Source organism: Schistocerca serialis, chromosome 2, assembly GCF_023864345.2.
Source record: "Schistocerca serialis cubense isolate TAMUIC-IGC-003099 chromosome 2, iqSchSeri2.2, whole genome shotgun sequence".
Classification (NCBI taxonomy): domain Eukaryota; kingdom Metazoa; phylum Arthropoda; class Insecta; order Orthoptera; family Acrididae; genus Schistocerca; species Schistocerca serialis.
The window spans coordinates 1,044,255,111-1,044,274,650 of record NC_064639.1 but is presented as its reverse complement, the minus strand read 5'-3'; the positions used below and the strand labels follow the sequence as shown (position 1 = coordinate 1,044,274,650).

The 19,540-nt window shown below is 40.8% G+C and overlaps 1 protein-coding gene across 1 annotated transcript in view; it reads left to right on the top strand.

The window, feature by feature from the left end:
* LOC126458479 (serpin B8-like) overlaps window positions 1–12,005 on the top strand; it is a 266,413-nt gene extending 254,408 nt beyond the window's left edge. The window contains exon 9 of the mRNA XM_050095572.1: window positions 11,773–12,005. Within this exon, the coding sequence (XP_049951529.1) occupies window positions 11,773–11,803 (31 nt within the window). The 3' untranslated portion in view covers window positions 11,804–12,005. The remainder of the gene's footprint in view (window positions 1–11,772) is intronic.
* Window positions 12,006–19,540: the final 7,535 nt, after the last annotated feature.

Here is a 19,540-nt window from a genome sequence, read left to right as displayed (position 1 = left end):
TTGTACCAACAAGTTGAACGTCGCAATTTGCTCACTTAGCTGTCGCAGTTGTTTAGGCGAAAATGTATGTCGTGAAGCAGTCTGCTGTGTATCACTGAGTAAGAAGGGGTCGAAATCAGAATCTGTCTCTATCAAAGGATAACCTGGTGTACAAGACAAGGTCGGCAGCACAGTATTGACATAACAGTTTGAGTAGAACAGATCGTGTGTGCGACCGCGAATGTGAAACTCAGTACTCAGCGGCAGCGGAGTGAGAACACGTTCACTGTTGTATGAAGCATTGATACGGCTGCAATCGTCTTCTGGGTGAGTGAACAAGTTGTGGGCGCGGTCGAGTAGTGAACGGCCAGGCGGTAAGCGTGCGTAGTGTCGGCGACTTGTTGACAAGATGTGGGTGTGGTAGCCGTGGCGGGATCATATGTCGCGCAGCTGTTTGTTTTGACTGTGTCGAGGTCAGTGAGCCAGCAGGCGGCAGCCGTGACGTCGCTGTCGGTAGCGGTTGAGCAGAGTCGCTGCGGCTCGGGTGCTGCATAGAGAGAGGCATGGCATGTCCAGTGTTGCACTGAGAAACAGCTGGCATTGTCGTCGGTGTAACTCTGAAAGACGGGCTGTGCGGAAACCGGGTCGAACGAATTTGCGCGCGGCGCAGAAGACACAGTAGCCGTGAAGGGCATTTCTGAATTCGACCAGGCATGCGATTTAGTTGTAGTTCGGAGTTCATGTGAACTGGGATTTGAAACATAGTCCCCATCTGTTGCAGTCCATTGTTTGGCATGATTGTCTGATGTCGCCGCACTGCACAAAGTTAATTCATTACACAAAAGCAAGTCAAAATTGTCCAAATTAATCGGTGAAGGAGCACTGCTCTGTCCGGAAGTGAAATTACCAACGCATTGAGTGGGTTTTGACAGATGACGTGTGCACCTCAGTCGCATTGTCAATGTGTGAGAACGTGACAAAAGTTACCAAAAAGCACGATTAACACAAGAGTCGGGAATTTACACACTAATTACACTTCCTGTACACTGCATCCAGATGCGGCACAATGCGAAGTCGATGGACGTAGAAATCTGACAAAGGTTTGCTGCATTGTTTGTCCATGGTGATGTTCCAGTACACATTTCTGGCGTCGTAAGTGGTGTTCGTGAGTGTCGGCGTCTCACTATGGGGATCGAGATGTTACGTACGGTAATATCGAACCCAACATTAAGTATTCGCTCATTTATAATGAATTAACTTTATTTTGATCATGTCGGTACAAACACATCTGCTCGAATACAGAGTTCGGAACACACTGACATCAATAGTTTTCAAAGAAGTTCGTTCTCAAAGATGAGGCGGTTGACTCTTGCAGTTGATAACCGCCACAAACATAAACGTGAAGTTTACACGAGTTATGCTCAGCACATGATGTCTTACAGAAGAATGCTAACTGAAATATCATATTAAAATAATTTTCAAAGTCATTGCTACATGATCACATTTTATCTTTGCCCATTCCTTCAGAGGTTGCATCCTATCACCTGGCAGTAGCTGGCACCCATGACCCACACTGGTTGTCGAAATTCTCATTGCCAGATCTGCACTGCTCACTTGTAACTCAGAAAAACTCTAAAATGCATAGATAGCAGTAATAACAAGTAAATGAGCCCAGTTCATGAGTTTGCTGTATTGTATAACATTAAACTTGGACCAAGTGAATGAGGTAAATGTCAATCTGAATTACCACAAGGAATACTCGGCAACATTTCTAAATCAGCTATTGGCATTATTGTTGTAAATCAGCTGCAGATACAAATTGTGTGTTGTATATAAACAGTATTAATTATTAAAGCTTTTGTGTTTTAAAGATGGAGGAAAATAAAGGGAAGAATTTTTTTAAACTTCTTCAAGAAACTCCTCTGTAGTCGAAAAACAACAAAATAGTCAGCTATCTGTAAAGTAAATGAAAAGAAACAATATAATTCTGAGTCTTAATACTCTTGAATATAGAATACTGCTCACCTTGGCAGCCTAGAATGCTAGGAAAACAGCTTGTGACATACTCAGGCAGTGTGGTTTCAAACCATATTATCATTATAACCAATATGAGTCATTTGATAGAATGGCTAATTTGATAGCAGGGTTTCAGAAGTTTGCTGAACATGATGAAGATGCATATGGAAACAGGATACAAATAGCAGTATATGGAATAAACTGTCCCCACTAATATATTTCGACAAATATCATACACGTGCATACAGTACAAGGTATAAGAACAGACTGAATTAACATGGTGGCTCGGATGAGCGACCTGAGTCCCAAAGATTCATGTTGTCTATGGTCAATATGACCTATCGACACCATACAGCCCCCCCCCCCCCCCATCCCCTCCGCAGTACAGAGTACTACATGTGAGTCTTCAGGGAAGACCATGTGGGTATCGATGCTGTTGGTGGTCGTACGAGCTGGTAGACGCACGACTGGGACCTCCACCCCAACCGGGGCGGGGTGCAGAGGCAAAGCGGCAGGAGGCAGGTCCACCTCGAAGTTGTTGAGCCAGCGAGAATGGACAATGTGGCGGCCAGCCTGAGAGCAGGCAGGTTGAACGGCAGATGGCGGGGTGTAGGTGTGGCAAGCCCGGATGCTAATTGAGCCACCCTGCAAGATGAAGGTGCGGATTGTCGTCAGGTTGCACTCATGAAGGAGGATGAGGCTATGCACAGCACTGACGTTTAACTGCTCATTGGGTGGTGGGGCTGCAGTGTCTGTGAATAGAATGAGAACTCGGTTGTTGAGAGTGACGATTGAAATGTTGTCCACGCAATATGGGGGTACGTTGCAGAACAGGATGACTACGGGAAAGGGTGTCCCTGTAGTCGATGAGGTAGCAGCAAAACCCGCAAATGGGGTGGAGGGTGACATGTCTGAGAAACCCGCAAAAGACGACAGGGAGACTTCGAGGGAACAAAACGGCGTGGTGGCCGAGGAGAAACATTGTCGGACTCCATAACGGGAGGGAGACTGGCGGGAGAGTCATTAGGAGAACCAGACTGAGCCAGCAGAGGGATGTCGGGGTCCACAAATGCTGGTTTGAGTCAGTGTAACGAAACACTTTGCTGACTGTCTTTGACGATGATGTCGAAAGTTGTATCGCCCCACCGGAGGGCTCTAAAGGAGCCAAGATAAGGTGGTTGCAGAGGTTGTCAGACCGAATCATCTCTCATACATGGGAGCAAATGTTGAGAGCGGTTGGCACGTAAGTGTCCGTCGGGGAGTGGCTGATAGGTGGGTGCAGGCATGCACGTTTGAAGTGGGAGTGTATGTGACTTATGATGGAATCTGGGAATGGGGGGGGGGGGGGGGGGGGGAGTCTTCAGGTACTTGAGGCTGAATGAGTTCTCCTGGTAAGATGGGGTTCTCCCCGAAAACGAATTCTGAGATAGTTCCCTGTAAGTCGGAATTGAAAGTTGAACAAAGGCCGAGCAGTACCCATGGAAGTGCTTCAGACCACAGGCAGTCGTGGCGCCTGAGCACCGTTTTTAGAGTGTGGTGCCATTGTTCCACTTACCCGTTGCTTTGTGGGTGGTAGGCTGTGGTGTGAATTTTCTTAATGCCGCAGACCTTACATAAATGGTGAACAGGGAAGACTAAATGTGCCAACCCTGGTCGGGGGTGATGGTGGTCGGACAACCGAAGCTAACAATCCATGAGGAGATAAAACCCTTGGTCACAGTTTCGGCAGTGATGTTAGGTAAGGGGACTGCCTCTACCCAGTGGGACATGCGGTCAATTGTGGATAGAATGCATCTGTGCCCTCTGATGGGGGAGGAGGACCAATGTGATCAATATGTACATGACGAAATCGTCCTGGAGGGATGTCGAATTTGCCCAGTGGTGGGGTCGGGTGGCAGCCAAATTTGTTGTGTTGGCAGGGGTCACAGCTGTGTGCCCAGGTCTGACAGTCCCGTTTTATATTTTTCCAAACGAAATACTTGGAGATGAGCCATGTAGTGGTGCAGATGCCAGGGTGAGCGAGGTTATGCAACGTATTGAAGGCCTGCTGGTGCCAGGGGTGGGGGGGAGTAATGGGCGTAAGGTACTGGTAAGAAGAGTCGCACCACACCTCATCCACAACACCGGGGAATTTAGCTTTAGTAAACACAAGGGATGTTTGAGGGTCCGTGAGGAGAGCTTGAGATTCCTCATCAGAAGCTTGTACGGCAGCCATGTTGGATAAGTCAATGATGCATGAAATAGTATTGATCTGCAAAAAAAATCTGCGGCGATGTTTTCCGTGCCTTTGACATATAGAACGTCAGTTGTGAATTGGGAGACTACATCAAAGTGATGGAAATGTTGAGGGGGGTGGGTCCTCAGGGGAGGTTGCAGAAAGCATCTGCGAGTGAGTGGTTTGTGATCCATGAGGATGGAGAACGAGCGACCCTCCAGATTGGCCTCGTAGACTCCAAGAAGTTCTCTATTGAAAGTGGAGTATTTCTTCTGAGCTGTTGATAATTTTTTAGAGAAGAAATGAAGAGGGGAAACCATGGCTGCCTTGCGTTGCTGTAGTACCGCTCCCTCTGTGATGTTACTGGTGTCTGTAGTGATGAACAACTCGGCCAAGGGGTCAGGGTGGGCGAGTGTCACAGCGTGAACTAAAGAAGTCTTTAATGCATTGAAAGCCTCCAGCATAGGTGCAGTCTAGCGAATGGGTTTGAGTCCTGAAGTCTGTTTACCTGACAGTGAGTCTGTCAGCAGGGCCCACATGTCAGTGGCAGAAGGCAGGTGATGACGGTGGTGATTTACTGTGCCCAGGAAATGTCGGAGTTCTTTGTAAGTAGCCAGGGGTGGCAGTGAAGTGATGGCATTCATGCGAGATTTGGGAGGCTGTATTCTGTCGGCGGAGACAGTGTATCCCAAGAAAGTGACAGAAGGCTGATGCAACTGGAATTTTACTTTGTTCACCTGGATACCATTAGAGTTCAAGGTCTGGAGGACCATGGATAAATGATTTTCATGTTCCTCAGCTGACTTGCTGAAAATGAGTATGTTGTCCAGATACGCGAAGCAAAACTCAAAATGTTGTAAGATGGAGTCAATGAAATGCTGCCACATTTGCAACATGTTTTTTTAGGCCAAATGGCATGAAGTTGTATTGGAACAAACCAAGCGGCGTGATAATATCTGTTTTAGAGATGTCATCTGGCGCTACGGGAATCTGGTGGCAGGCACGTTTACAGTCAATAACACTGAAGAATTGAAGAATATTATACAACCCCCTATGCATTGCTTCCACAAAGATAGTCAAGACAAGATTAGACTAATTATGGTGTGCAGAGAGGGGTTTAAGCAATCATCCTTCTTCTGCTCCATACAAGATATGATCAAAAATTAATCTGAATATTTTGTTTCTCTTAAAGAATCTTTATTTCTTCTTCAACATCAATTTTGTTCCCTTCAAAGTAATCCCCCACAGAAATAATACACTTGTACCAGCACTTTTTTCAGTCGTGGAAGAACTTTTGGAACTCACTTTTCGTTATGATGTTCATGTCCTTCAGTGATTCTGTTTTTATCTTATCAGTGGTGGCAAAACATCATCCTTTCATGGTTCTCTTCAGCCTTGGAAATAGAGAGAAGTCACAAGCAAACACATCTGGTCAGTTTGGTGGCTGAGGCGACAGAACAGTTTTGTTTTTTGGCAAAAATTCATGAACAAACATAGAGGTGTGAGCAGGAGCAATTTCCATGAGTGGTTTTGCCACAATTTTGGTTGTTTTCTGTGGATTGCTTCGTGTAGATTGTGCATATCTTCCAGGTAGTATTCTTTATTGAACATATGACCATAAAGCAGGAACTCATGATGTGCTAACCCTTTGTACCTGAAGAAAACAGTGAGAAAAACCTTCACATGTAATTGAACATGTCGAATTTTTTTAGGTCTTGGCTCTTGAGGCAGTTTCCATTGGGACAGTTGGGCCTTAGTTTCAATGTCATTCCCATCTACCTACATTTTGTCACTTGTTATAATCTTTAGACACTCTGGATCATTGTTGACTTCATTCAGTAATTTCTGACTGATGTCCATACAATATCGTTTTTGGTTGAAGTTCAACAATTTCACAACAAATTTTGCTGCTACACGTTTCATGCCCAAAAAAAAAAAAAAAAAAAAAAATCACTTGGCATGAACCAAAGGATATGCTGACATCATTAGCAACCACTCTGATGGTGATTTGCCATTTTTCCAGAACCATTTTCCCTACTTCTTCCATATTGTCATCAGTAATTGATGTGCTAGAGCATCCAGGATGGTCATCGTCTTGATCTTCTTGACTTCTTTAAAATGTTTATACCACTTGTAAACTCTCCTCTTACTCATAACAGATTCGCCAAAACTCACAGTCAATTTTCAAATGTGGTGCTGCACTTTATTCCATTTTTCAAGCAAACTTTAATGCAAATTCTTTTATCCAACTTTCTCAAAAGTAAAAATTCACTGAGTACTTGAAAACAAAATCAAATGGCTCTGAGCACTATAGGACTTAACATCTGAGGTCATCAGTCCCCTAGAACTTAGAACTACTTAAACCTAACTAACATAAGGACATCACAAACATCTATGCCGAAGGCAGGATTCAAACCTGCGACTGTAGCGGTCGCGCGGTTCCAGACTGAGGCACCTAGAACCACTCAGCCGCAACGGCCGGCATTTGAAAACATGTATAACCTTTTTGACTGTAAACAATAAACTAAATCTTCAAAACAGCTGAAAATGCAAACATACATCAGGCACATGTGTACCAACAAGATAAAAAATGGGAAATCAGATGTATAAGGCCAGGGGAATTAAAAAATTCCCATTACTTTTTGATCACACCTAGTATGTGAATGGAACAGGAAGAAATTCTAATAAGTTATACAATGGGAAGCAACCTCCACCATACACTTCACAATGATTTCCAAAGTATACAGGGTGTATGAAAAAGGACCTTACAACTTTACTTATCTGTATAAACTTATGCATAATGTGGGGCGGCGGGTGGAATAATTTTGCTATATAATATGTTTTGTAATGTAGAAAAGATGCATTTCCCTGCCGATGCACCACATGTGGGGCGGCGGATGGAATTATTGTTATTTAAATGTTCCTATTATTTATTTAATGCTGTTGTTTGCCATTCTCAACACTGGCTCTCTAACTACAATATTGGCAACCAGAAAATGATTAGCAAAACGTGAAGCCTGTAATTAGAATTCCAAGTGCCCACTTCATCTGAGAAATACACTTATAGCTACAGCTTATAGCTCTGAGGAATTAGGAGATTGTCTGGGATTCATAATCAAAAACGATTCTCTAAAAATGTTCACTATATTCTGAAAGTCACAGACCAAAAAGAATCCATACAATCCAACTAACAGAGCAATTCAGAGTCTAATGCGCTGATGCAACTATAACTGTACAAATTAAATGTTTAAGTGAATGCTCGCCATAATTTGATGATAATGTTCATCAAACGCCACGCTAAATAATGGTAGAATGTTTGTCCCGTGGCGGCACGTGAAAATATGACATACGCAAACTGAAGATAGATCATTAAAGATATCCCAGAATTAACACTTCGCTCAAAAATGATTTCATGGTTACGCGTATCCCGAGTAACTTATTACGGCATCCGAGGCTGTTTATAGCAACGATACCGACGCAACGCGACTCCTGGCACAGATGGTGTGCTAATCAGCGTCTGGGGAGAACTGGGGCCTTACTTTCTCGCGCAACGTTCTTATATATAAAGCCGCGGTGCGGACGGCTAAGGGAACACCTGATCAAATCGGCTCTCCCGACTAGCCGCTGGGCTAGTAATGCAACACTTTAAGTTATTGAATAAATCATCGCTTCCTTTGCTGATGGCCGATGAAGCTCTCAATTTAAATGTGCAATCAGCACACAGGTAAGTAATCATAATAAAAATCTGATGTGGCTAAGTCAATTATTTTGGGCGAGAGAATTAATTTAATTACACTACCCGCAGCAGACGAGCTCTGAACTTGCCCTTTGGAGATACGCTATCGCTATAGTTCTATAGTTATTCAGTTGAAACTTCTCACATCTTTATGACTATAGCAGATCTCCCTTCTACTTAAATTTAAACATCCTAGCCTTATTTATTCGCCTACTTAATCTATCTTGCTTCCTTAATTTTTAAGACAAAAACCAGAAAATCATGAATTTCAACTAAAATCTTAATTTGTGAGATCCAGAATACTGTTTCTACTAAATTATTATGAAAAAGGAATCTAAATATAAATTTGTAAGTCTCTAGCTCTTTTCTGTTGCGCCAATGATTTTTACAGAAAAACGTCCAAATTTTGAAATGGGTAAAGTTATTGAACTGATATTCAACACATATTGATTTATTATTACTCCTGACATGCTAGAAACGTTTCAGGTTATTTACTTGATTTTTAAAGTATTGCGCAACATTTATGACGTCAGAGCTAGTTACAGCGGACTAGGCTGGCACACAATGGAAAGACTGATGAGAATTTTATAAGGCGTGAGTAGGCTCCTTCCCTACAATAAGACTTACAGACTGAGTCTTGGTGCCATCTTGAAAGCAAACAGATCAAGTTTGGACTCAAATGATACACTAATATCAACAGCTCACTGAGTTTGAATGAGGTCATGTAATAGGGTTATGAGAAGCTGGATGTTTCTTCTGTGGTATTGCAGAAAGACTTGGCAGGAATGTAACCAATGTACATGATTTCTGGCACCGGTAGTCATGGGAAGGTACAGTAGCAAGAAGACCAGGCTCCGGATAGCCGCATGCCACTACCAAGAGAGAAGACTTGTCATGTTTGGCATATGGCTGTGGCGCATTGTACTGTGTCTGCAGCAGCAATGCAAGTAGCAGTTGGCACCACAGTGACACAATGAATTGGTATAAATTGGTTACTTCAAGGACAGCTCCGAGTCAGGTGCCACATGGCATGCATTTCACTAACCCCAAGCCACTGCTGTTTGCAACTTCAGTGGTGCCAAGTGAGACCTCAGTGGAGGGCGGAGTGTAAGTATGTTGTGTTTTCTGACGAAAGCCAGTTCTGCCTTGCTGCCAGTGATGGCTGTGTGTTGGTTACGAGGAAGCTAGATGAGCACCTGCATCCAATCTGGTTGCAGCCTAGATGCACTGGATGCACTCCAGGGGTGCAATTTCATGGCAGCAGGAGCATTGTCATGGTTATCCCATGCACCCAGGCTGAAAATTTATATGTCCGTTTGGTGATTCAACAAGCTGCACTGCCATTCATTAATAGCACTCCAGGGGGTGTTTTCCAAAAGGATAATACTCACCCACATACCACTGTTGTAATCCCTGACGCTCTACAGAGTGTCAACATGTTGCCTCCATCTGTTCAATCATCAGGTCTGTCTTCAACAGAGCACTTATGGGACATTATCGAATGACAATTCCAATGTCATCCACAATCAGAATTAGCCATCCCTGTGTTGATCGACCAAGTGCGATGGCATCGAACACCATCCCGCGAAACTGACATTCAGCACTTGTGCGACACAATGTGTGCATGTTTGCATGCTAGCATTGTATGTTCTGGCAGTTACACCCTTTATTAATGTACCAGCATTTAACATTTACAATGGCTTTTCTCAAGCTTGCATCAACCTGTGATCTTGTATTGTTAATTACTTAAATTTGATACCTACACAAATGTACTCCTGAAATTTCATTTCTCTACATTCATAAGTTCTTGGTGTTGGGACTTTTTTTCCTTCAGTGTATTCAAATTTCTTACCTTTTTTATTTGCTCAGTATCTGTTATCAAATATTTTGCAACACTTTTTATATTTGGTATAAATTTTTTCCCACTGCAGAAAAAGTCTGTCATGGTAGCTGTCTCTTCTAGCTGACTGACTTGCACTGCTGTTAGACTTTCGTAGGGTATGGCAAAATCATCTGTAAATGTTAATAGTTCTTTTTTATCTATTTTTAACCACTGATTTTATGTTAATCCAGATTTGGCGCTAATAGATTTGTATTTGGACATCCTTCACTCAAACAATAACAACAAGAAGAGGTGGTTGTGTTGGTTTTGGTTGTGGCAGTGGTAGCCTACACTAGATTTGGACCCTGACTCTCATTGCAATGTTAGTCTAGTGTCTAACATAGAGAGCCCTGTTTCCTGGAAGCAAAATCACTTGCATTAGTTTGTTAGATTGAGCAAACATGAAAACCTTGCTGAGCAATAGATAGCTGAATTTTAAGGGTTCAGCGCATATCTGCACTTATTCCTCATAATTTGGCTTCTCATTTTAGATAAGATTGTTGTAGTTCTAGGATGCAGTTGAAGATAGAAAACTTCTAGAACACTGCAATCAATTGCTAATCATGGTAGCGACCTGTCTTACCTATGAATTTTTTAGTGCTGACTGATTCAGGCTTTTGTTTTTGTAGGATCAAACATTTCTATGCTGTGCAGGTCAGTAAGTAATTACAGCTGTCAATGGCTGTCAGTTGAGCCACTGTAAGCTTGTGAAATAAGCATTTGGAGTACTCATTTAACTTGTGGCCATTGTCAGATGCTGGAAATGAAATGAAGGCCTGATTTGGAGTTAGGATAACAGAGTTAAAATATGAGTTGTATGATAAGTTTTTAGTAGTATGCAAATTAGTGCACTGTCTGTCTTCATAACATCTAAAATTATTGTTGATGTGTAGCCAACACTGATCAGGACAGTCTGTTCCATAAAGAAGGTTGAACCCATATAAATTTCAAGTAGAGAAAAATAAGAGTACTGTTAAGTTCCAAAATTCTTATTGTCAGTTTTTGTGTAACCTTCCATTACAATTCCAGAATAAATAGTGACATTTTATTCAATTTAGCAAAGATAAAGACAGTCTGGGGAAAATGTAAAAAAAAAGTCTGGAGGAAGACAATGAATACAAGATGAACAATTGATAAAAAAAAAAAAACAAGTTTATGTTTGCTGGAGAGTTGTGACAGTTGTTACACAAATGGGGTAACAAATGGCTAGTCCCAATGTGATGTTTTCCACATAAAAGGCACGTATAAGGACACTACAGACAAATTTTGATGCTAGCAGACTGGAAGATATGATTGTTTTTGGCAGGATATATATCTCTTGATGACAACATACTATGAACAGTGAGGAGCACTGGGCATGGTCAATCTTTGACATAGTCAATGTCTTGCATCCCACAGAAGAAAAAGACCCATCAGAGTTTTCTTGTAACTTCATTGTAACCTGAAAATTGTTGTCTTCATAAAATGATCTTTCTTATTTATGAATATGTATGTTTGCACAATTTTGTGCTCTTGTATGTGCATATGTATTATGTAGACAGATAAATATTTGATCTTGTTGATGTTCCATTCATTAGCTACATAAAGATATTTGAGTAGTAGGAAAGACATTAAAACAATTTCCTCCAGGAAACTTTACTGGGATTGGCTGCCATATTGGGGTATCCTTCAGTGGTGACATCAGTTTTACATAAATACATTTTTACACTAAGTGCTACATATTGTTTTTGATCTACAGGGAACACACTGATAGAAATCTAAAATAGAAGGTATGGTTCATTTTTATGAAATTATTGCATTCAACTTAAGGTTTTGAATCTTGATTGTTCCACTGTATTGTATTTTCTGTATTGTATTATAACACTTGTTGATTTACAAGTTACTATAGTTAATGTGTTTCTAATGCATTTTTCCTCTGTTCAATTGGTGTAATTTCTATTGCAGCAATAGCCCTCATGAAGAGACTTGTGGTTAAATGGAAGAAGGACCTCTTCAATTCTGTTTCTCAGCAATGTAATTGATGATATGCTAGGATAGTGTTGCATCAGTGTTGTTACTTTAGTGGTTATCAAATACTAATCAACTTGTTCTTTGACACACTCTTGGTTTATTCAATACTTGAAATGTTTCATAACAAGAAATGTAACAGTTGTGTAAGAAAGAGTACACACAGCTTTATATGAACTCTTGATTATTATAAAGTTTAATTGTTAATAAATACAATTGCTACTCCTGTTTTTGTAATAAATGCTCTAACAGAATGTGAAGCAAATTTTCTTATCTATGTTAACCACCAACACAGGTGATGGTTTGCAACTACCCTGTACCAAAAGTACATGAAATAAGTTTTGTATGTTACTTTTGTTTGCATTTGATTTATGTTGTTGCATCCGCCCCCTTAGCTGAGTTGTCAGCACATCTGATTGCCATGCAGCAAGCCCGGGTTTGATTCCCAGCTGGGTCAGAGATTTTTTGTGCCTGGGGACTGTGTGTTGCCTCGTCCTGCTCATCATTTCATTATAATCAATACATAAGTCACCCAGTGTAACATCAACTGAAAAGATCTGCATTTCGGTGGCCAAACTTTGCAGGTGGGTACTCCCAGCCATATGATCATTTCATTTATGTTGTTGCATATCTCTTGCAATCTTTTCTACAGTATTTTGATAAATGATTAAATCAGTAATTAAACTGTTAAAGAAATTTTGATTGTATGGAGGAAAGGTTTTCAATCACCAGCAACTGCAACATAATAATGCAACTAATAGTATAGTCAGTTCCTAATGAGTTAGAGAGATGAGCAATTTTGTATTTTTGAGAAACTTAAGTCAAACATATGTTTTACTTGTATGAGTTTCCATCCTCATCATACTAGTATTCCACAATTTAAATGTGAGATTATTCCCTTGTAGAATTTTTTTTATAATTTTCCTTGTGTATTGTAGTTTACTAGTGATTTTCATGCCATTATTGTATAATTTAATGCTCAGTGATGATCAGTTTTGAATGTGCCTTTTTTGCTCTTAGGCACTGAAGACCACCACTGAAATTCATGTGTTAACTTCTCACCTCAGGTCAATATGACCTTTTTTTTTTTTTTTTTTTTTACACAGGGAGAGCAAAGGAAGCCAAACCAATGGGAAACCTTTTGTTTCTGGCCTGTCTCTTTAGTTATAGTTGAAACAACTGGCAGCCCCATTGTTTATTCAACTTTTTTGTTTTGACCCATGGAATCTGTTCTTAGTCTGCTTCTGTTTCTCATATAAATTAATGACCTACGTATGAAAGGGAAGCAGTGGTTGGGAAGGGAGTGAGACAGGGTTGTAGCCTATCCCCGATGTTATGCAATCTGTATATTGAGCAAGCAATAAAGGAAACAAAAGAAAAGTTCAGAGTAGGTATTAAAATCCATGGAGAAGAAGCAAAAACTTTGAGGTTCGCCGATGACATTGTAATTCTGTCAGAGACAGCAAAGGACTTGGAAGAGCAGCTGAACGGAATGGACAGTGTCTTGAAAGGAGAGTATAAGATGAACATCAACAAAAGCAAAACAAGGATAATGGAATGTAGTCGAATTAAGTCGGGTGATGCTGAGGGAATTAGATTAGGAAATGAGACACTTAAAGTAGTAAAAGAGTTTTGCTATTTGGGGAGCAAAATAACTGATGATGGTCGAAGTAGAGAAGATATAAAATGTAGGCTGGCAATGGCAAGGAAAGCGTTTCTGAAGAAGAGAAATTTGTTAACATCGAGTATAGATTTAAATGTCAGGAAGTCGTTTCTGAAAGTATTTGTATGTAGTGTGGCCATGTATGGAAGTGAAACATGGATGACAAATAGCTTGTGGTCTACGGCCCTGAGACTGGTTTGATGCAGCTCTCCATGCTACTCTATCCTGTGCAAGCTTCTTCATCTCCCAGTACCTACTGCAACCTACATCCTTCTGAATCTGCTTAGTGTATTCATCTCTTGGTCTCCCTCTACGATTTTTACCCTCCATGCTGCCCTCCAATGCTAAATTTGTGATCCCTTGATGCCTCAAAACATGTCCTACCAACCGATCCCTTCTTCTAGTCAAGTTGTGCCACAAACTTCTCTTCTCCCCAATCCTATTCAATACCTCCTCATTAGTTACGTGATCTACCCACCTTATCTTCAGCATTCTTCTGTAGCACCACATTTCGAAAGCTTCTATTCTCTTCTTCTCCAAACTGGTTATCGTCCATGTTTCACTTCCATACATGGCTACACTCCATACAAATACTTTCAGAAACGACTTCCTGACACTTAAATCTATACTCGATGTTAACAGATTTCTCTTCTTCAAAAACGCTTTTCTTGCCATTGCCAGTCTACATTCTATATCCTCTCTACTTCGACCATCATCAGTTATTTTACTCCCTAAATAGCAAAACTCCTTTAGTACTTTAAGTGTCTCATTTCCTAATCTAATTCCCTCAGCATCACCCGATTTAATTTGACTACATTCCATTATCCTCGTTTTGCTTTTGTTGATGTTCATCTTGTATCCTCCTTTCAAGACACTGTCCATTCCATTCAACTGCTCTTCCAAGTCCTTTGCTGTCTCTGACGGAATTACAATGTCATTGGCGAACCTCAAAGTTTTTGCTTCTTCTCCATGAATTTTAATACCTACTCCGAATTTTTCCTTTGTTTCCTTCACTGCTTGCTCAATATACAGATTGAATAACATAGGGGATAGGCTACAACCCTGTCTCACTCCTTTCCCAACCACTGCTTCCCTTTCACGCCCCTCGACTCTTATAACTGCCATCTGATTTCTGTACAAATTGTAAATAGCCTTTCGCTCCCTGTATTTTACCCCTGCCACCTTCAGAACTTGAAAGAGAGTATTCCAGTTAACGTTGTCAAAAGCTTTCTCTAAGTCTACAAATGCTAGAAATGTAGGTTTGCCTTTTCTTAATCTTTCTTCTAAGATAAGTTGTAAGGTTAGTATTGCCTCATGTGTTCCAACATTTCTACTGAATCCAAACTGATCTTCCCCGAGGTCCGCTTCTACCAGTTTTTCCATTCATCTGTAAAGAATTCGCGTTAGTATTTTGCAGCTGTGACTTATTAAACTGATAGTTCGGTAATTTTCACATCTGTCAACACCTGCTTTCTTTGGGATTGGAATTATTATATTCTTCTTGAAGTCTGTGGGTATTTCGCCTGTCTCATACATCTTGCTCACCAGATGGTAGAGTTTTGTCATGACTGGCTCTCCCAAGGCCATCAGTAGTTCTGATGGAATGTTGTCTACTCCCGGGGCCTTGTTTCAACTCAGGTCTTTCAGTGTTCTGTCAAACTCTTCACGCAGTATCTTATCTCCCATTTCATCTTCATCTACATCCTCTTCCATTTCCATAATATTGTCCTCAAGGACATCGCCCTTGTATAAACCCTCTATATACTCCTTCCACCTTTCTGCCTTACCTTCTTTGCTTAGAACTGGGTTGCCATCTGAGCTCTTGATATTCATACAAGTGGTTCTCTTCTCTCCAAAGGTCTCTTTAATTTTCCTGTAGGCAGTATCTATCTTACCCTAGTGAGACAAGCCTCTACATCCTTACATTTGTCCTCTAGCCATCCCTGCTTAGCCATTTTGCACTTCCTGTCGATCTCATTTTTGAGACGTTTGTATTCCTTTTTGCCTGCTTCATTTACTGCATTTTTATATTTTCTCCTTTCATCAATTAAATTCAATATTTCTTCTGTTACCCAAGGGTTTCTATTAGCCCTCGTCTTTTTACCTACTTGATCCTCTGCTGCCTTCACTACTTCATCCCTCAGAGCTACCCATTCTTCTTCTACTGTATTTCTTTCCCCCATTCCTGTCAATTGTTCCCTTATGCTCTCCCTGAAACTCTGTACAACCTCTGGTTCTTTCAGTTTATCCAGGTCCCATCTCCTTAAATTCCCGCCTTTTTGCAGTTTCTTCAGTTTCAATCTGCAGTTCATAACCAATAGATTGTGGTCAGAATCCACATCTGCCCCTGGTAATGTCTTACAATTTAAAACCTGGTTCCTAAATCTCTGTCTTACCATTATGTAATCTATCTGATACCTTTTAGTATCTCCACGATTCTTCCAGGTATACAACCTTCTTTCATGATTCTTGAACCAAGTGTTAGCTATGATTTAGTTATGCTCTGTGCAAAATTCTACAAGGCGGCTTCCTCTTTCATTTCTTCCCCCCAATCCATATTCACCTACTATGTTTCCTTCTCTCCCTTTTCCTACTGACGAATTCCAGTCACCCATGACTATTAAATTTTCGTCTCCCTTCACTACCTGAATAATTTCTTTTATCTCGTCATACATTTCATCAATTTCTTCATCATCTGCAGAGCTAGTTGGCATATAAACTTGTACTACTGTAGTAGGTGTGAGCTTCGTATCTATCTTGGCCACAATAATGCATTCACTATGCTGTTTGTAGTAGCTTACCCGCATTCCTATTTTCCTATTCATTATTAAACCTACTCCTGCGTTACCCCTATTTGATTTTGTGTTTATAACCCTGTAGTCACCTGACCAGAAGTCTTGTTCCTCCTGCCACCGAACTTCACTAATTCCCACTATATCTAACTTTAACCTATCCATTTCCCTTTTTAAATTTTCTAACCTACCTGCCCGATTAAGGGATCTGACATTCCACGCTCCGATCCGTAGAATGCCAGTTTTCTTTCTCCTGATAACGACGTCCTCTTGAGTAGTCCCCGCCCGGAGATCCGAATGGGGGACTATTTTACCTCCGGAATATTTTACCCAAGAGAACGCCATCATCATTTAATCATACAGTAAAGCTGCATGCCCTCGGGAGAAATTGCGGCCGTAGTTTCCCCTTGCTTTCAGCCGTTCGCAATACCAGCACAGCAAGGCCGTTTTGGTTAATGTTACAAGGCCAGATCAGTCAATCATCCAGACTGTTGCCCCTGCAACTACTGAAAAGGCTGCTGCCCTTCTTCAGGAACCACATGTTTGTCTGGCCTCTCAACAGATACCCCTCCGTTGTGGTTGCACCTACGGTACGGCCATCTGTATCGCTGAGGCACGCAAGCCTCCCCACCAACGGCAAGGTCCATGGTTCATTTTCTTTAAATAATTTGTCAGGCTTTATTGACGCATTCTTAGACAATTTGTTATATATTTTAATTGCCATATACTTATGACTATTGTTAGTTTTAGCTAATCTATTTTGTGGCAACAGCAGAGAAGTACAGGTTCTTGTATATTAGTCATGCCTTTGATTTATTACACTTAAATTAGGTAGTTCAGCAAGTATGTAGTTAACACTGTCAAGAATATATAAATTATTAACTGTTAAAATGCTATATTTAATGAACATTGATTTACAATGTGTCCTATTATCTACCTTAGCCATTACTCTGATTGATTTCTTCTGAATCAGCATAATTTCATTTATTTTTCTGCTGTTTCCACAGAGTATTAACCCATACTTTAAAACAGATTGAAAAAAGGCAAAGTACACTGTCCTTACATATTCAAATGTCACACAACACATCAATCTCGTCAACAAATATATAACTCTTGACAACCTAACCACTATGTGATCAACATGAGAGTTCCATGTTAGACTGTTGTCAAGTATGATACCTAAAAACTTTCCTTTTATTTTTCTATTTTTGTAGCCTTTGATAGACTGAACCACATATTCTGGGTCTTTTCCTCATTTAATAGTAGATCACTTTGCATTAAACCATGACGTTGCATTTTCTTTTGCCAATTTCATACCACTTACAAAGTTATCAAATACATGGTTTACAGATAGAAAAGTTGCATCATCTGCCTACATATATGTCTTTACATTTATATTTCCTGGTAAGTGATTTGTGTGTACGAGGAAGAGAAATGGTCCTGATTTAGATCCCTGTAGCACTCCGCGTTGAACCTCGAGTGTGTTTGACAGATGACTTCCTGAACTCACCACCTGTTTCCTTTAATTGAGGTATGATCTGATGAGTTTTAAACTTTTATCACGTATTCCATAGTACTCAAGTTTACAGAGCAAAAGTGAGTGGTCAACACAGTCAAAGGCTTTGCTCAGATCACATAAGGTTACCTGTGTGTGAGCATGGTCCTCGAATGCTGCTAAAATGTCTCTGACTAAGAACTCTATGGCATGTACAGCTGACCTTCCTTTTCTGTAACCAAACTGTGATGCAATTAACATATCATTTAGTTCTAGGTACAGGAGATACCTACTGTATATGACCATTGGAAAATACAAAGGGTACACCACACCATAGACAACAGGGTTAGCTGGGAGCTTCATGTCCTCCAGACCATATAAAGGTTGTCATCAGCTTCTTTTACCATTAGCACAATCTCACAATTTGGCGACGTCAGTGTCACGAAGTACACTTATATTGGCATTTTCATTCTATTACGTGCTATGGAATCATCTTATGGGGCAATCCGTCACATCAAAGAACGTTTTCTCTCTGAATGAAAAGGTTGTCCAAATTATGCACAGACTGCAACTGAGAACTCCTGTCATTGTCTCCTTAATTCTAATATAACAATATTATGAAAAGTATAGTTGCTACTCACCATGCTGTGCACAACAGAAAGATTGTCACACAATAAGGTTTCTGCCAACAGGCCTTTGTGAAAAGTAGACAACAAATGCACACATGCACACACACACACACACACACACACACACACACACACACACACACACACACAAACGCAACTCACACACACATGACTACAATCTCTGGTAGCTGTAGCCAGACAACAAACAGCAGCGCATATGGGGGTAGGGAAGAGGCTGGGGTGGGTAGGGGGAGGAATAGCAGAGTAAGGGTGGGGGACGGTGAAGTGCTGCTGCAAGAGAGCATGCAGGTACGAGGTGGAGAGAGGGTAAGGCAGCAAGGTGCAGTCAGGAGGTTAGATGGAGGGCGTGGGAAAAAGAGGGGCGAGGGGAGGGGGGTAGTGGGAAAGGAGAGAAGAATGCCAACAGATTTTCCATGTGGTGTGGAAGTTGCGATTCAACTCATTAGTGAAGTGTCCATGAGCTGCATATCACACAAAGTGCCTGGCACTTGCTCAAAATTTAACACTAGCGGCTATGGGTTGGTAGTGTTCTCCTTTGATGCATGCAGCAACTGTTCTGAAGAGATGATGTGCACAGCAGCTGGCAAAGCAAGTTAACCTTACTTTTAATGTTTTTATCATTTGCCATTGTGTTCATAGGCTTACCACTTGTAGGAAAGATGATGCACAAGTAAATAATTAGTTTACTGATAACATGCATGTAACACACCAAAGAATAAATAGTAAGCAAGTAAGTACACAAATACAAGACAGAAATGGAAAGTACTCTAAGGTAAATATAACAGTCAATGCAAAGACATTCCAAATTTTTTGTCTTAAAGATTGACTATTTGCAGTGCCACAATGTATTCTTTAACTCTATAAACATCCTGTTGTCTCACGTGCATAAGAGGATCTACAGAATATGTATACAAATAAAATACTTAAATAAATGACCACCTTTGCTGCTCACTGTTTTGGCAAAGCGACCCATTGCAGTCTCTTCTGTTTCTCTTTGTGTCCACAAAATGGCCTGACATGAGTGTATATATGTAATAATCAGTGCTATGTTTGAGCTCTATCAGTTCATAAGTTACTCTTAATTCAGTTCTATCACTATTATGAT